At 45.1% G+C, this 19,352-nt stretch overlaps 1 protein-coding gene across 2 annotated transcripts in view; it reads right to left on the bottom strand.

Moving 5' to 3' along the window:
• The window catches only part of CDK13 (cyclin dependent kinase 13), a 340,708-nt gene that overhangs the window by 23,685 nt on the left and 297,671 nt on the right, over positions 1 to 19,352 (bottom strand). For both annotated transcript variants that reach the window (XM_070944377.1, XM_070944378.1), the window contains exons 10-11: positions 11,004 to 11,120; positions 7,493 to 7,624 (exon numbers count right to left, since the gene is read on the bottom strand). In XM_070944377.1, coding sequence (XP_070800478.1) covers positions 7,493 to 7,624; positions 11,004 to 11,120 — 249 coding nt within the window. The remainder of the gene's footprint in view (positions 1 to 7,492; positions 7,625 to 11,003; positions 11,121 to 19,352) is intronic.

Here is a 19,352-nt window from a genome sequence, read left to right as displayed (position 1 = left end):
CCTCCACTATGACTGGTGGGGGAGCAGGTGCTGGGACCATATTATGCTTGGGAGAGAACCTTTGGAGATTAACGTTCAGTGAAATACTGGATGCACCTTCATTGAAGGGGGTAATTGGAGGTGAAAGGCTACAGGGTTGATTTGTTGCAGAACTTTGAATGGTCCCACAAATTTAGTGTCTAGCTTCTTGGAAGGCCTTGAACTGGCTAAGAACTTGGTAGAGAGCCAAACTTTGTCTTATACTGCTATGGGTGGTCCTTCCCGCCAATAGGCATCTGCTGCCTTCTTGTAAGTCTGTTTTGCTTGCTCGAGCTGCAGTTTCAAAATGTCTTGGGCAGCAAGATGCTCCTGTAAGAAGTCAACCACCCCGGGACAGTTGAGTCCAGTGCAGGGTGGTCTGGCAACACTTTATGGTGTGTGCCATACATGGCTTGAAATGGTGTCACTGAAGTTGATGAGTGCAGCGAATTGCTGTAACAGAATTCTGCAAGTAGCAATAATGATGGCCAGTTGTCTTGGCTGTAGGTGCAGCACTTCAAGTACTGTTGGAGGAGCTTGTTCTGCCCCAGCTACGGATCCCAAAGAACACAGCACACACAAACTCTGAACAAAACTTAGTTTACTCAAAAACGCAGCTTTAGCAAATGCCGGCTGTTAATAAAGCGTTCTTAACAGCCTGCCAGAATTCCATAGATAAGATATTCAGAGTCTTACTGGAGTTGGCAGAAAGCCCAGAAACAAGGTTTGCAGAGACATCCCAACGCAATGGTTAGCGACCTAAAGTTGTTTCCTGCAGCTTGTTACCAGCTGTGTACTTTCTTAAATAGGCTAAGGGAGTGGCCAATTAGCCGCAAGCCTTACTCTCGAGGAGACCTCCTCCTGAGGAACCACTCCTGCCTTTTGGCAGCTCTGCGTGCCCGTGCATTGAGAAGAGGCTCCTCCTCTTCATCCTCTTCACTTAAAGGAGCCTCTGGAAGTTCTGAAGGCCCTGACTGAATCCCTGCCTCTGGCACCACCTCTTCTTCAGCCTCCTCGCTGTCCGACTCAAGCGCCGGCTGCACAGGCTGCCAGTGCAGTACCACACCAGCTTCCTCGTCGTCGGGATCAGCAACAATCCATGCAGGCCGCTGGCGGGCAACAACAGAGCTGGTTCATCTTTTCAACTTCCCCATTTTTGATGGGGTGGTGAGCTAAGGAGAGGTTGACTTTGACATTTAGTAGCTGGAAAAGTGCAAGAGGCCACATATTTCTTGATGTCTCCTACCATCCTAGGCCACCAAAAGTCTCTTATGGTTCTGTGCAGAGTTTTGAACAACCCCCATGCCCTGCTGTCTGATTGTCATGGCAGAGCTGCAGTACTTCTTCCCTGCATGGGAGAGGGGGGAGCCACTATTCTGCTTCTGTGATTTAGGGCTCCTTCCTCCATCATGAACAGGGTTACAGTACCTGATGTGGTTTCCTTGAGGTCATCTATCCTGGCCCATGAAGAGCAATCTAGTTGTTGCTGAGTCTTTATCCTAGTGATTAACTCCTGGTCCAGTTGGGTAGCTCCCAACCTCTTGGTGGCTGGTGGTTGTTGAATCTGGACATTTGAAGGTTGTAGAATTGTTGTTGGTGCTGGAGTCTGTTAAATAAGAGAATATTCCAGTTTACAAGAGAGTGCATTTGGCATTAAGTTCTTCGAGACTGGGACACAACACTTTAGGGTGTGTGCCATGCATGGCTTGAAATGGCATCACTAAAGTTGATGAGTGCAGCAAATTGTTGTAAGAAAATTCTATGAGTGACAATAACAATGGCCAGTTGTCTTGGCTGTAGATGCAGTAGCACCTTAAGTACTGTTGGAGGAGCTGGTTAGATTTTTCAGCTTCTCCATTCGTGGCCAGATGGTGAACTGAGAAGAGGTTGACCTTGACATTTAGTAGCTGGAAAAATGCTTTCTAAAACCTAGATTGGAACTGTATGCCTCTGTCTGAAACAAGTGTTGAGACCACACCGTGGGAGTGAAAGACTTGGTCTAGAAAAATTTGGCCTGTGTCTTTAGCATTGGGCAATCCCTTGCAGGGTATGAAATGAACCATCTTGGTGAAAAGATCTACCACCACCAAAATGGTAGTGAAACCTTGGACAGGGGGTAAATCAGTGATGAAATCCAAAGAGACAGTATGCCATGGGTGGGAAGGGGTGTTGGCAGTGGCTGCAAAAGCCCTACAGGCTTCTGATGGAGGGGTTTGGCCCTCCTGCATGTGTGGCAAAAGGCCACATATTCCTTGATGTCTACTGCCACCCTAGGTCACCAAAATCTCTTAAGGTTCTGTGCAGAGTTTTGAACACTCCCCCATGCCCTGCTGTTTGATTGTCATGGCAAAGCTGCAGTACCTCTTACCTGCATGGAGGGGGAGGGGGAACTGGCTCCATATGATTTGTCTCGGTGAAAGCGCTTTGGTTTGTTGCAGTGTGTGTAGATTCTTGTGGTCTGTGTTGACCTGTATAGGAAGTGCATGCCTTCTAGGAAGTGTCTCCAGTGTTGGAATGCTGATTTAATGGCAAGGAGTTCTTTATTAAAGATGTCATAATTGTATTCTGAGGCAGTAATGGCTCTAGAAAAGAAGGCGCATGGCAGAAGGCCACCCCCACCCCCCACCCCGGTAAAAGAACAGCTCCGATGGCTATATCTGAAGCATCCGTTTGAACAATACATTTGATGTATCCGGGTGCTGAAGTAGGGGTTGACAAGTAAAAAGCTGCTTTGACTCTTCAAATGCTGATTGGTGTGTAGACGCCCAAGGAAATTTAGCTTTCTTAATCAGTTGGGTCAGTGGCTTAGCTTTATGAGCAAAACCTGGTATAAATTTTCTGTAGAAGCAAGCAAAGTCGAGGAAGCGTTGGATGTCTTTGGCTGTGTGAAGGGCTTGTCAGTCTATGACAGCTTGGACCTTCTGGGGCTCCATCTGGATGCCTTTTGTGGAAATATGGTAACCAAAGAAGTCTAGTTGTTGCAGGTAAAAGGTGCATTTTTCTGGCTTGGCAAAGAGATAGTTATATCTTAGTCTACGGAGAACTGTGTGCATGTGGCCTGTGTACTGAGCCTTGTTTTCAGAGTAGATCAAAAGGTTGTTCAGATAGCGCACCACAAATTTATCTATGAGGTCTGAGAATACTTGGTTCATAAATCTGGAAAATATGGCCCCTGCATTAACAAGTCCATATAGGGTCACTATACATTCAAATTTTCTGTATCTGGTATCAAAGGCAGTTAAATATTTGTGGCCTTATTCAATCCTAATGCGGTTGTAAGCATTGTGGAGGTCCCGTCTCATAAAAACGCTTGCTTTCTGCCATCTATCTAAGAGGTCTGGAATTAACGGCAGTGAATAATGTTCTCTTACTGTCACTGAGATTAAAACTTTGTTAATTATGGACTGTTAGGATATGGTGCATGCCTAACAGGTTGTCCAGGCAATATATAAGCTAACATGATGAATATGTATTCTATGACTTTAAGAAGTACTGCTGAGTCATTGTAATGCTGAGTCATTGTATCCTGATTGGATAAGCTCTGTAGTAACTGTATTTAAGGAGAGCTTGAATGTAGTCATTGTGGACATGCCACCATCGTGACCTGTTGTCAGCGTGAACTTGCTACTATTTATTACCTACTGCTGTTTTGTAATTTCTATTTGATCTCTTACATGGTCTAATGTGATCATGGTTTATTTATTCTGTTTTTAAGAACTATTTATATTGTTCCTGTTTGATCCTTTTACTACGAACTGGTAAGAAGAATTTTGTACCTCTGGACTGATTATGACTGGCTAAGACTTGGATTGATTAAAGACTATGAGATTGTTTTTTCACTACAAAGTAAAAACTTTGATAAACCAGTTTATATGTATTTTATTTATTGTTGCTCTCAGCACCATTTCCATGTGATCTATGCTCTGCTGGTTGTTAACACAACAATATCCTTAACATGGACCACTCTCAGTGGGGGGTTCTCACTGTTGTTAGGCCCACTGGGGTCTTGCTTCTTGGGTATGAAGGTGGGAGCTAAGGCAGGAGGCTGGGAGGGTCATATGAATCCCATTTGCAAATTAGAGTCCAAATAGTATTTCAGAGTTTCAAATTGTTTAGTAGACATTTTGTATTGTCTCTTGGTGGGAATCTTGGCGCCAGGGACTAGATTTATGGCAGAATCGCAGTCTCTGCACTGGGGGAGGACCGAAGACTCTTCCTCTCTAAAAACATCAGCAAAATCTCTGTATTAACTTGGCAGATTGGGAATCTTTTTTTTAGCTTTCAGAGGTATCTGATGGGGGTTTTGGAGGGCCAATCCCAGTGAGAAAGGCATTGAGGGCTCTAAAAGGCAATAGACTGGTTCTTCCACTTAATAGTGGGATTGTGGTGTTGTAACCAAGTGGTTCCCAGCACTAGTGGAAGATTGATGTGGTCAGCCACAAAAAGGGTTAACGTTTCAGGATGTTGATTTATTGTAAATTGCAAAGACACTGTGGCATGAGTGATGGGGCCTGCTTTTAAAGGTTGGCCATCAATAGCTATCAGTGACAATGCAGACTTCAGAGGAACAGTGGGGATCTTAAGTTTCTGGACTATGGCTAGGCTTATGAAGTCGGCAGTTTCCCCAGAATCTATCAAAACAAGGACAGTTGTTTCCTGACCACTGGGAAGTGTTAGGATAGAATCAAATTTTGTTAACACACCTGAGAATGGAAGTAATTGAGCCCTGTCCAGTACTTGGGTGATCCTCCCTTTGAGCCCATGGAGGGGGGGTATTTCTCGTTTCCCAGGTCTTAGGGCTTTGTCCAGGAGGTGAGTGGCAGAGACATTGCTGGGCTATCAGTTGCCTCTTCTGGAAGGTTTAGTAGAGCAATTCTTAACCATATGGCCAGGCTCTCCACAACAGAAACAAAGGGCGAGCTCTGTGCGCCATTGCCATTCTTCTGCTCCTGAGGCCTATCTTGCCATTCCAATTTGCATCGGCTCTTCAGCGTCCAAGTCCAAGGGGGCAGGGAGGCCTTAGGTACTGATGGGAGGAGGTGTTATGACCCAGGTTGCCTAGGCAGAGGCAGGCATTGATGGTGTCCTTTATTGCTCGGATTAAATGCCACAATAACCGGTCCTACAACGGCTGGTAAGGCTCCACCCTACACTACCCAGAAGGCAGTCACCCTCAGTCCCCCAAACCAAAGCCAGTAAACAACAAAGGCAGTCCAAAGAGAAGGGGCAAGCTCATGGAGCAAGGTCCAGACTCCATGTACAAAGGGCAAGGCAAGTCCACAGAGACAAAGGCAAGGCCACAAGGCAAAGCAAGTCCATGAGGCAAAAGGCAGTCTGCAAGGCAAAGGTAAGAGCACAAATCAAAGCGAGGAGAATGTATGCCAAAAGAAGCAATTGTTCCTGGCAAAGACTAACTCCCCACAGCTTCTCCTTAAGTCAATCCACTCCGAGTGTTCCTTGTGAGGAGGGTCAGGGCAACCTTCTCCTGAGTAGCCTCACAGCCCTCCTTTGAGCTTGCTTCTGCTCTACTCTCCGTGTCCTTGGATTGAGCGGGGGAGGCAGCTGTTCCTCATCACAGGGGATCTGCTACCTATCAGCACCACTGCCTGACTGTAGCTAATTCTCCCCTGTGTCTGTGAGAGCAGGCAGCTCTCCATCCGATCGACCACCTCCCCCAATGCCTGAGGGGCCTAGGACAGCATCATCCTCTGCCCCTGGCCTCTCCACACATTCCAAGGGAAATGTGTCATCCCCGTTGGATGGTCCTGGTTCCAACTCCTCCTCTTCTGAACCAGGCTCTGATGGGGCTATGACAGGAGGCAGCTTTGGAAGCGGCTGGCTGGGGCTGCTGAAAAATGCTCTAAGTTCTGCAAGTTGAGACTTAGCTGTTATAGTGGCTAGGTAGATGTCTTGTAGACCACTGGGAATACCTTGTTGTATCAGTTGTGTGAATATGGCCTTGTTGAGCCCACTCTTGAATTGTGCTCTTAAGGCTGGTTTGTTCCAATTGAGAACTGCGAGGAGCTTGAAGTCTTCAACATATGTTCTCATGGAGTTGGCGCCTTGGCAGAGCTGGCGGATGCGTTGTTTGGCAGTTTCCATCTGGATGGGGTCTCCAAAGTGCTCTCTAAATCTGGTGAGGAAGTTTGAGAAATTATCTAGGACAGGGCCATTGCTTTTGATGAGTGGAAGTGCCTATTTGGCAGCAAGTCAATTAAAAGACTGAGGATGAAGACAACTCTTGATCTGTCTGTTGGAAACTCCCCTGGTCAGGTGCTGATGAAGACTTTGCACTGGGCTAGGAATGTTCTCATCTTATTAAACTCTGGTGAATCTCTGCGGTAGGCAGCTGGGAGTCTTGGGGATGAACATGGCAGGCACTGGCAGGTGTGGTGGGGCAGGTGGTTGTGGTTGTTGCAGAAGCCCTTGTTGAGTCAGAATCTGTACTTGCTGAATTAGTTGGTGAACAGTGGCTGCTAAATTCCTCACTTTTGTCTTCTACTCCGTCTTGATGCCTGGTGAGAGAGAGTACATCTGGCTGGTCTGCTGTTGCTGCAGCTCTGGGATCTGAAGCCATAGCTTGGGTATTCCAGGGCCCGTGAAAAGTTTTGGTGTAGAAGGAGTAGTTCAGATTAATGTCAAGTGTGAGAAATCAAGAAATTCAGGCAGTTCAAATGAATATAAAGGTTTATTGCAAGCTTAAGCTCTCTAAAAGTATCTGAACTACTAACAGTCAAAGCAAATTGGTGGTAGATAAGTCAATGGAATTCATGGTGGGCTTGACTTAGATCTCTTGTGGGTGCTAAAGGACTTGAGACTGATGACATGTTTGACCCCTCCCTTGGGCTCAGCCTGGTCATCTACACTTGTAATAATTATAGGTAATGTAAAACGTTGAGGTTATAACTGTATTACTGTGTTGGAAAGGGTCAGAAGTAAACCCTTTGTTTTTCTTTTCTCTCTCTCTCTCTCTTTTTTTTTGCTTTAATTTATATGCCACCCTTCTCCAGAGACTCAGGGCGGCTTACAATGTGTTAAGCAATAGCCTTCATACTTTTGTATATTTATACAAAGTCAGCTTATTGCCCCCACAATCTGGGTCCTCATTTCACCTACCTTTGAAAGGATGGAAGGCTGAGTCAACCTTGAGCCTGGTGAGATTTCTCTAAATCCTGCACTTTCTCCCTTTTCTTAATTTTTATTTTCCATTGTTTTATGTTATAATAAAATATAATAAAATATTAGAAGAAGTGAGTCTACTGAGTTTTTTGCTTCTATAGTTGTTGGTAATTTAAGTCTTTAGGAAATTAAAAATGCAATTTCAACAGTATGCTCATAGAATGTATTTATATCGTGTATGAAATCTGATCCCATATGCAACAAAAATGAATACATGTGTAGCATCTGGATTCTGCTGATTGAGTAATAGTTTTGTATTGTAGCAAACAAATAAACTCAACTAAGACACACTTACTCTGGTGGAGGCATCTTTGAAGGGTTCACATCTCTCAGAAATTCACATTGAAGTGCCTGTTCTGCTGTGCAGCGTTTGCTTGGATCGAGAGCAAGCATGTAATCAAAGAGATCTAGTGCAGCTATAGGAATACTGTAAGCAAATAGTTAAAATGAAGTAATGTTCATTCAAAGACTTCACGAACTGTAATACATAAAAAATCTTTCCTTTTTAGACTTAGTATTTAAAGCAATGTATACACGATTCTCAATACGTGAAAAAACATGTACCTCCTAAACTAGAGATGAGAGCTCAGATAACTACTTTTTCATATAATCTAATGTGCTCAATTTAAATGCTATACCAGGGGTGAAATCTAAATTTTTTTGCTACCGGTTCTGTGGGCATGGCTTAATTAGTGGGCGTGGCTTGGTAAGGTGACTGGGAGGGCGTGGCCAAGTCAATGTCACTTCTTTGCCCTTTTTTAACCTACAAAACACAACACAACACAACTGGCTCACCCACAATAGAAAAGCAGCTGTGCTAGACCCAAAATGGCCCCTGCAACAAGCAGGAACCTCACACAGCCACAAAAAGCCCAAAAAACCAACTTTCACACTTTACACACACAAAATTCCACATACAGCTTTGTGAGATTTTGTGTGTTTGTGTAGTTAGAGTGAAACACTACAGAAACACACTAAATCTCAGAAAGCTGCACAAATATTATTTTATTTTAATTTATTTTTATTTTTATATAAAAACAGCTAAATTTAAAACTTCCTAAACTTTAAATGGCTAGGTCTAAAAAAAGAACAACTAAAAAAAACCCCAATTAACTATTTTTTTAAAGCTCCCAAAGGGGAAAAAAACTTACCCAATAGAACAGGGGTCTCCAACCTTGGCAACTTTAAGACTTGTAGACTTTAACTCCCAGAATTCCTCAGCCAGCTTTGCTTTGCTGGCTGAGGAATTCTGGGAGTTGAAGTCCACAACTCCCTGCCTGCTTGATTGCAGGCAGGGAGATTCAGTTGCTTGCTGATGCAATGGATTGCAGGGATTACAGCAAGGCGTTGCGACCAGCAGCTAAGGTAAGCAAGCTGAGGGGGTGGAGAGGGACGGATTTTTGCTACCGATTAGCAGATTGTCAGAGCCATTTAAAAGAAAAAAAGTTTTTTTCTTTTACATGGCTCTGGCGATCCAAGCTGAGTTGCCTGATTAGCAGGCAACTCAGCTGGGATCGTCAGAGCTTGGTTCCTCAGAGCCATTTTAAAGAAAAAAAAGGCTCTGATGATCACGCGGCTCAGCTGGGCATGGGGGGCGGGGGCAGGGATTTTTGCTACCGGTTCTCCGAACTGCCGGCCGCCATCGCTACCTACTTGCCCAAGCTGGTCCGAACCAGGAGCATTTCACCCCTGTGCTATACTAGAAGAATCCATGCAGGTTGTCCATACAATGTCAATATGCTAAAAATAATATTGTGTACAAAGGTAGTCTTAGAGTTACAACCGTAATGAACCCTGCCCATCATGGTCATAAGTCATGAAGGTCGTAACTTGTGACCAACTCAATTTTATTACCTTTTTTGCAGAAGTTAAGCAAACCAATGGTTCACTATGGGCTGGTTTTGCAGAAAATGAGGGTGTAGGTTCATTCTCCAAGCTTGTGGGTTGGTTTCCGAACATTTCGTTACCAGGCTAGGTAACATCTTCAGCAGAGTTTAGGGGATGTCAGTGTTCTTCTGCTTATAAGGGCTTTGTGTGGTCAGTAGGTCGTGATGGGGAGGTCACGTCAGGTGAGGGTCTTGCGATGGGTCAGGTGTGGGTCATGTCAGGTGAGGGTCTTGTGATGAGGAAATCATGTCAGGTGAGGGTCATTGGGAGGTGAAGTGATGGTTGGGGGCGTTGGTTGAGGGTTGGTGCTGTCGCTGGTTGGCTGGCTGTGCGGTTGATTTGAATTCTGAGGGGTTTGTAGGCTGGTTGTAGGTTGATGTGTCTGTTGATGGAATTGCTCCACACGAAGCCCTTATAAGCAGAACAACACTGACACTGACATCCACTAAATTCCGCTGAAGATGTTAACTATCTTGGTAACGAAATGTTCGGAAACCAACCCACAAGCTCAGAGAACAAACCTACACCCTTCATCCTACACATGAGCTACAGATATTAGCCACTATCACAACATTTGCAGAAAATCTTAAGTAAATGCTGGTTTTCAGAAAAACCATTGTGAAATGTGGCCACGTGACCATGGGACGCTGCAAACAGCAGTAAATGCGGGCTAGTTGCCATGCGCCTGAAGAGTGGTCATGTGACTGAGAGGGGGTCAGAACTTAAAATCCAGGTTGTAGGTACCCCAAGGGACATGTCATAACTTTGAACAGTCACTAAGCAGAATAACAGAGTTGGAAGGGTCCTTGGAGGTCTTCTAGTCCAACCTCCTGCTCAAGCAGGAAACTCTATACCATTTCAGACAAATAGTTGTCCAATATCTCTTAAAAACCTCCAGTGATGGAGCACCCATAACTTCTGAAGGCAAGCTGTTCCACTGTTTAAGCAACTAGTCTTAAATCAGGACTATCTGTATGTCAAATGTAAAAATATGAGGGTTTAATGAAAAGTAATGCCTCCAATGTTGTAAAGTGCCAACAGATGGCAGAACTGACAGACACTCTGACACATTTTTTACCATCTGTTCTTTCCCTTCAGTTGGTGGAAATTGCTATGAGAAAAGTTTTTTTTTATTGTTTGTGAAATGGAACCCTGTAAGTGAACATTTGTCAAAGTGTTTTAAGCAGCATGGCTTAATTGAATGGTTGACTGCTAAAGGAGTTCCTCCAACTGAAATTCAATTCTGAATGCAGGTTACGTATGAGGGTGACAGTGACATGAGTACTGTGTATTGATGGACCAAAAATGTAGAGATGGTATAGTTCTAGAACCAGCAGGCCTCCAAACCCAAACACAAACTTGCCAGGGTTCAACTGAAGCCCGTTGTTCCCAATCCAGACCATCACAGCCTTCAGACACCAGGATAAGACATTCACAGCATTGCTTAATTTGCCAGGGACAGAGATACAAAGCTGGGTAACATCAATGTACTGATGATACCTCACCCCATGGTGACAGATTATCTCACCCAGTGGCCTCATGTAGATGTTAAATAGGAAAGGAGACAGCACCAGGCCCTGCAGCACCCCATATTGTAAGGGCTGAGGGTGGGACCTTTCCTCCCTCAATCATCAACTGGAATCAGCCCTGGAGAAAGGAGGTGAACCAACACTAAAGATATGGAAGTGACATTACCTTTAATTCAACCTTGAAAAGTGCTCTCATGAGCATTTCTTTGTCTCTCTATATATATAGAAAGGAGAGAATATCAACATACCTAAATAAAGACCACCTTTTAAAACTGTTGGAAGTTTTTCAATCATACAAAAATATGTGTAGAAAGCCATGGAAATGGCATATGAAGATCATAATAGAACGAATTCATGAATGGGGGCGATAATATATTTAAATAGTCTTACAAAGCAAATTCTTCCCTCAGTCTTCGACGATATTGCTTCTTTGGTTTCATGGTGTTGAAATATGCCAATTTTATGACATCAGGCCATACTGCCGGACAAGGACTCCCACATATGCGGCTATATAAAAATAATCAATGCATATAAAATTAACAAGTACCACAAAGGTTACTGAATCAAACATGGATTTGATTAAAAGAATGCTACTTGAATCTACATGATTAGAGATACTTAAAAAGACCAAATTAAACTTAAATTGTAAGAATATCCCATAAGTAGAAGACTATCTTTGCCTAACAAGATTATAGCTTGTTGGCTACAATATTTTCTCTTTATTAAAAAGAACTATGTAAGAAAGAAGACAAAAATTATAAGAACTATTTAAACAGCACCATCAAAAATTTTGAGTTGAAATTCTTTGCTAGGAGGAAGTTAAGACTTCATCTGAGAGGGCTGCATGTACTTCTTCATTGTACTTCATTTAGATAGGTAAAAGAAAAATAAATGAAAAGGAAAATATGCATGCACACACAAGTGTTGCTAATGCTGTTAAGATTATGTAAATTGTAAATGCAAAGACTGCCTACAGTACACAGATAGTCCTCGACTTATGACTGGTCATGTAATGACCATTCAAAGTTACAATGGACCCTGAAAAAGGAATTTACAACCCAGATTCGAAGTTGTGACTTCCACCACCCTCCTGCGGTCACATGACTGCATTTTGGGTGCTCAGCAACTAGCTTGCATCTATGGCCATTTGCAGTGTCCCATGGTCATGTGACCCTGATTTAAGTTTCTTCCAGAAACCAGCAGTTACTTCCAGTTCCCAGAAAAAAACGCCCCATAGTGAACAATGGGCTCACTTAATGACTGTTTGCTTAAAAATACTGCAAAAAACGTTATAACATTGGGTGCAGTCATGTGATGACCCACTTTATGATCATCATGACTTAAGAACAAAATTGCAAGCTCAATTACAGTCACATGGACTATCTGTGCAGTGTTGGTTTGGTTGGATGCTGAGCTTTGGTGTACTGTGTACCATCTGCATATTGGGATCCTACTAATGTTGAGCTTCAGAATACATTTAAAAATGAAACAACTTTATATTGGTTTGGCTGTTTCGATGAGTTTAATATATGTCTGTGAGTCTTGTTCACACTGAGTTTACAGAGTGTATTTAAATGCAAGTTTGTTTGTAAAACCTAGAAACTGCACATCTTACTGGTGGTAACACATACCGTATTTTTCGGAGTATAAGACGCACTTCCCCCCCCAAAAGAGGCTGAAAATTCAGATGCATCTTATACTCCGAATGTAGCCCCGCCCAACCACCAGCCCCCACCCTTTGGCCTCCACCTCCCAGCAATTTGCCTCCTTGCAGCAAACAGCCTGTTTCAGTTTCAGCACAGCCTGATTAGCACAAGCAGCCGATTGTCGTTGGATTGGCTTCCTGACCATCAGCTGTTTCAGGCTGCAGGGATTGCCATTGCCTATTGCCGCCGCCGCGCACCCCATTTTTGGCCTCCACATCCCATTTTCAGCCCCCACGTGCCCCGTTTTCGGCCTCATGCCCCATTTCCTGCCCATTCCGATCCCCACCACCTGGAATGGGTGGAAAATGGGGCGTGTGGAGGCTGAAAACAGGAAGCGGAGGCCGAAAATGGGGCGTGCGAAAGCGGCAATAGGCTATGGCAATCCCTTCAGCCTGAAACAGCTGATCATCGGGAGGCCGACCGACAATCAGCTGCTTGTGGTAATCAGGCTGTGATGAAACTGAAAGGGGCTGTTTGCTGCAAAGGAAGCAAATTGCTGGGAGGCAGAGGCAGATTTTTTTTTCTTGTGCTAATCAGGCTGTGCTGAAACTGAAACTGGCTGTTTGCTGTTTGCTGCAAGGAGGCAAATTGCTGGGAGGCAGAGGTAGAGGCAGATTTTTTTTTCTTGTTTTCCTCCCCAAAATAGGTAGGTGCATCTTATAGTCCGGAATGTCTTATACTCTGAAAAATACGGTATATGCGGAATGGAATGGAATAGAATAGAATAGAACACACAAAGAATTTGTCTCCGGTGCATAAGCTCTCAGTGTACATACAAACAACAAAGTAATATAATCATAAGATACCAATAGGAGAAGGTAGTAGAAAAGATGAGAAGGCTAACAGTAACACAGCCATACTACATGGGTAAATATCCTTAGACATACAGTAAGACAGTACTGTGGTAATTTGGTGTTCAGCAGAGTGATGGCATGAGGGAAAAAACTGCCATTGTGTCTAGTTGTTTTGGCATGCAATGCCCTATAGCGGCGTCCTGATGTCAGTTAGTTTAGTTAGTTAGTTTATTATATTTATATACCGCCCTTCTCCCGAAGGACTCAGGGCGGTGAACAGCCATGGTAAAAACAATATACAACAAAAATTTAAAAACTTAATTAAAATAATTCAATCATTGGTTGAATTTAAAACACCCAACTAAAATCATTTTAAAACCTCTATCAAAACCCAATTTAAAATCCTTTATCCCGTCAGACCAGCTTGCTGGAATAATAGGATCTTCAGAGCACAACGGAAGGCGTGGAGGTCGGGGATCCTTCATATGTCCGGGGACAGTTCGTTCCATAGGGCCGGGGCCCCCAAAGAGAAGGCTCTCCCCCTGGGGCTTGCCAACCTACATTGTTTGGCCGACGGCACCCTGAGGAGGCCCTCTCTGTGGGAGCGTATTGGTCGGTGGGAGGCAATCGGTGGCAGAATGCGGTCCTGTAGATAACCAGGTCCTAAGCCATGGAGCGCTTTAAAGGTGGTAACCAACACCTTGAAGCGCACCCAGAAGACCACCGGGAGCCAGTGCAGCTCGCGCAAGAAGGGTGTTACATGGGAGCAACGAGATGCCCCCATTATTACTCACGCGGCCGCATTCTGGACCAGCTGGAGCCTCCGGATGCTCCTCAAGGGGAGCCCCATGTAGAGAGCATTACAATAGTCCAGCCGGGAAGTGACGAGGGCGTGAGTGACTGTGCGCAGGGCATCCCGATCCAGAAAGGGCCGCAACTGGGAGATCAGGCGAACCTGATAGAAAGCCCCCCTGGCCACGGCCGTCATATGATCTTCCAAAGACAGCCGTGAGTCCAGGAGGACGCCCAAGTTGCGAGCCCTCTCTGAGGGAGGTAAGATCTCATCCCCAATAGCCAGCGATGGTGTTAGCTGGCTATATCGGGCCATCGGGAGCCACAGCTTGGAGGGGTTGAGTCTGAGCCTGTTCCTCCCCATCCAGATCCGCATGGCCTCCAGGCAGCGGGACATCACGTCAAGGGCATCATTGGGGTGGCCTGGGGTTGAAATTTACAACTGCGTGTCATCGGCATACAGTTGACACTTCACCCCAAAGCCACGGATGATCTCACCCAGCGGCTTCACATAAATGTTAAACAGAAGGGGCGAGAGGACTGACCCTTGCGGCACCCCACAATGTGTGTAAAAGGCATCGTGATGTGTGTAAAAAAACTTTGTTCAACTCAAGTCCAGTGAGATCGCAGTTACAATTTCCTGTGTTTCTGTTTCTCAGGTAGGAAAGCTGCAAAATGAAGTGTCCCAAATTGTTACTCAACTTTGCTGCTTTGCTGAACCGACAGTCTGTACCCCTAGTTCCTAAACTATGCCACAGTACCCCAAGACACCACAGCAAACTCTGAGGGGTACCATGTTTTGGCCTAGGGGCACCATGAAGAGGTTACCAAGACCCTAAGGGCGCCATGAACCATGAAAGTTATACAATACCAAAATTGCAAATAATTGGCTACAGAGATAGTTCTTTTGTTCCCAGTGAGGATTAAAAAAAAATTAGAAATAATCTTTTGGGACAATTATTCACATGTTGAATGATAACATAAAATACTGGCTGCCAGTACCGATTATTTCTATAGAAGTAGAGAAGAAAACTAAGAAAAGGCTTATTTTTGATTTCCATAGTTTTCCTATGTAAAGAACACTAAAAAAATTAAGTGTTGTTGTATTTCACTACATGAGCCATTTTAAGTCTTGTTCCACTGGAATTCAGCCATCTCAAACTATTCCAACAGAACATTTTGCATGAGACTGTTTTGTTCTGAATTTAAAACTAAAACACAGTTTTCATTTCACAAATAAGCTTACTGGTATGCACTGTCTTCCTTTTCTGTAACTGAAAACATGCTAGTCAAGTTTACTTAAAAGATGTATGTTTGGGAACAGAATACAAAAAGAAATATTTTGACAAGGCAAACCTCATCAGTAATAGGCAGATCTATATTATAGAAGGAAAAAGATGATTTACAGTGGGGCAAAAAAGTATTTAGTCAGCCACCAATTGTGCAAGTTCTCCCACTTAAAAGGATGAGAGAGGCCTGTAATTGACATCATAGGTAGACCTCAACTATGAGAGACAAAATGAGAAAACAAATCCAGACAATCACATTGTCTGATTTGGAAAGAATTTATTTGCAAATTATGGTGGAAAATAAGTATTTGGTCAATATCAAAAGTTCATCTCAATACTTTGTTATATATCCTTTGTTGGCAATGACAGAGGTCAAACGTTTTCTGTAAGTCTTCACAAGGTTGGCACACACTGTTGCTGGTATGTTGGCCCATTCCTCCATGCAGATATCCTCTAGAGCAGTGATGTTTTGGGGCTGTCGCTGAGCAACACGGACTTTCAACTCCCTCCAAAGGTTTTCTATGGGGTTGAGATCTGGAGACTGGCTAGGCCACTCCAGGACCTTGAAATGCTTCTTACGAAGCCACTCCTTCGTTGCCCGGGCGGTGTGTTTGGGATCATTGTCATGCTGAAAGACCCAGCCACGTTTCATCTTCAATGCCCTTGCTGATGGAAGGAGGTTTGCACTCAAAATCTCACGATACATGGCCCCATTCATTCTTTCCTGTACACAGATCAGTCGTCCTGGTCCCTTTGCAGAGAAACAGCCCCAAAGCATGATGTTGCCACCCCCATGCTTCACAGTAGGTATGTGTTCTGTCCCCAACTCCACGCACACACACCAACAGACGTTCAGGAGTTAAAGACCAAACCAGCCGGCAAAATCCTTTTCCTTATGATAACAGAACTTGGCAACAACCTAGTGGCTGCCTGCCAAGAGTTTGTTATTTACAAAGAGGAGAGATAACTTCTCCCCACTTCTGATACATCAAAGGAAAGCAGCTCAATAATTACAATCAAGTCCAGAGATAATCCAGTCTTAAAGCAAAAGTCCGGCAATGCAGAATGGCGTGGAAGCTTTCAGCTTTGTTCGTCACAAGGTTTGACTGGCCACCACGCTCCCTTTTATATCCTGTGGGGTGTGGTCCAGTGACTCAGCCTAATCTCGGGCATGCCCTTTCTTCTGTTGTGCGCGCTTATCTCTGCGACGCTGGCGTGGGTCCAGCCAAGACTCATTACCCTCATCACTGTCCATCTGTGGCTGCGTGGACGTGCTTGGCCCTGGCCCTATCTCTTGCCCTTCGGCGGACACCGAAGGCATTGCCAGAGAGGAGGGTCCTGGAGAGGGAGGCCTTGCCAACTCCTCCCCTTCACTCTCGGAGTCCTCTCCTGACGATGACACAGGCTCCGGTAACGGAGCCACAACAGTATGGTGTTCTTTGGATGCAACTCAGCATTCTCTCTCCTCCAAACACGACGAGTTGTGTTTCTACCAAACAGTTCTACTTTGGTTTCATCTGACCATATGACATTCTCCCAATCCTCTTCTGGATCATCCAAATGCTCTCTTGCAAACTTCAGACGGGCCCGGACATGTATTGGCTTAAGCAGGGGGACACGTCTGGCACTGCAGGATCTGAGTCCCTGGCGGCGTAGTGTGTTACTGATGGTAGCCTTTGTTACGTTAGTCCCAGCTCTCTGCAGGTCATTCACTAGGTCCCCCCGTGTAGTTCTGGGATTTTTGCTCACTGTTCTTGTGATCATTTTGACCCCACGGGGTGAGATCTTGCGTGGAGCCCCAGATCGAGGGAGATTATCAGTGGTCTTGTATGTCTTCCATTTTCTAATTATTGCTCCCACAGTTGATTTGGTACTGGCCTCCCGGGAGGTTACATGAGGCTGGCTCCAGGGGATTATAAGTGCTTCTCTGAGTGAGGGTGCCTTTCCCACTGCCTTGAAAGAGGCAGTGGTGAGGCCCCTCCTCAAGAAGCCTTCCCTGGATCCGGCTGAATTAGCTAACTACCATCCGGTCTCCAACCTTCGTTTTGTGGTGAAGGTTGTTGAAAGCGTGGTGGTATGACAGCTTCCCCGGCACCTGGATGAAGCTATCTATCTGGACCTGTACCAGTCAGGCTTCAGGCAGGGGTACAGCACAAAAACGGCATTGGTCGCGTTGGTGGATGATCTCTGGAGGGCTCGGGACAGGGGTTGTTCCTCTGTCCTGGTCCTATTAGATCTCTCAGCGGCTTTTGATAGGATCGACCATGGTATCATGCTGCAGCAGTTGAGGGGGTTAGGAATAGGGGGCACTGTTTTGCGGTGGTTCTCCTCCTTCCTCTCCAACTGCTCGCAGTTTGTGTTGGCAGGGGGGCAGAGGTCGACCTCGAGGCGCCTCGCATGCGGAGTGCCGCAGGGGTCGGTCCTCTCGTCCCTTCTGTTCCACATTTATGTGAAGCCGCTGGGTGAGATCATCCGTGGTTTGGGGGTGAGAGTCCATCAGTACGCTGATGATACTCAGCTGTACATCTCCACCCCAGACCACCCCAACGATGCCCTTGATGTGATGTCTCGCTGCCTGGAGGCCGTGCGGGTCTGGATGGGGAGAAATAGGCTCAGACTCAACCCTTCCAAGACCGAGTGGCTGTGGCTTCCGGCATCCCGATATAGTCAGCTGGTGACATCGCTGACTATTGGGGGTGAATCGCCCCCCACAGAGAGGGCTCGCAATCTGGGTGTCCTCCTGGATGCACGGCTGTCTTTTGAAGAGCATATGACAGCCGTGGCCAGGGGGGCTTTTTATCAGGTTCGCCTGATTCGCCAGTTGCAGCCCTTTCTGGACTGGGACGCCTTGCGCACAGTCACTCATGCCCTTGTCACCTCCCGGCTGGACTATTGTAATGCTCTCTACATGGGGCTCCCCTTGAAGAGCAGTCGGAGGCTCCAACTGGTCCAGAATGCAGCCGTGCGGGTGGTTATGGGCGCAACCCGTTGTGCCCACGTGACACCCCTCCTGCGCGAGCTGCACTGGCTCCCAGTGGTCTTCCGGGTGCGATTCAAGGTATTGGTTACCACCTTTAAAGCGTTCCATGTCATAGGACCCGGGTACCTTCGAGACCGACTTCTGCCACCAGTAGCCTCCCACCGGCCAGTTCACTCCCACAGAGAGGGTCTCCTCATGGTGCCATCGGCCAAGACACCCAGCGGGAGGGCCTTCTCTGTGAGAGCCCCAGCCCTGTGGAATGAACTGCCCCCGGAAATGCGTAAGATCTCCGACCTCAGGGTATTTCGCTGTGCCCTTAAGACCCTGTTGTTCTGCCAGGCCGGGCTATCAATGTAATGATTTTAAATTGGATGTTTTAAATTTTGGGGGGTTTTAATATTGAGCCGAAATTATTTAATAATTTTAAATTATTTTAATTGTTGTTTGTCTTTGTGCTTTTAATAGGCTGTACACCGCCCTGAGTCCTTCGGGAGAAGGGCGGTATAGAAATAAAATAATAATAATAATAATAATAATAATAATAATAATAATAATAATAATAATAATAATAATTTCTTCACACCAAGCTGCTTGCCTATTGCAGATTCAGTCTTCTCAGCCTGGTGCAGGTCTACAATTTTGTTTCTGGTGTCCTTCGACAGCTCTTTGGTCTTCACCATAGTGGAGTTTGGAGTGTGACTGTTTGAGATTGTGGACAGGTGTCTTTTATACTGATAACAAGTTCAAATAGGTGCCATTCATACAGGTAATGAGTGGAGGACAGAGGAGCCTCTTAAAGAAGAAGTTACAGGTCTGTGAGAGCCAGAAATCTTGCTTGTTTGTAGGTGACCAAATACTTATTTTCCACCATAATTTGCAAATAAATTCTTTCCAAATCAGACAATGTGATTGTCTGGATTTGTTTTCTCATTTTGACTCTCATAGTTGAGGTCTACCTATGATGTCAATTACAGGCCCCTCTCATCTTTTTAAGTGGGAGAACTTGCACAATTGGTGGCTGACTAAATACTTTTTTGCCCCACTGTATATAGTGTTTCTTTTGGGTTTTTTAATACTAGAAAACTTCTGAACATGACTACAGTAAGCTGTCACATTCACAGTCATATGAATTAAATCAGAGCAGACACAACATTTTTTAAATTAAATAGGAGACAAAA

Source organism: Pituophis catenifer, unplaced genomic scaffold (genome assembly GCF_029215685.1).
Source record: "Pituophis catenifer annectens isolate HBS135680 unplaced genomic scaffold, rPitCat1.0.hap2 SCAF_5, whole genome shotgun sequence".
Classification (NCBI taxonomy): Eukaryota; Metazoa; Chordata; class Lepidosauria; order Squamata; family Colubridae; genus Pituophis; species Pituophis catenifer.
This window is presented reverse-complemented; position numbering and strand designations above follow the sequence as displayed.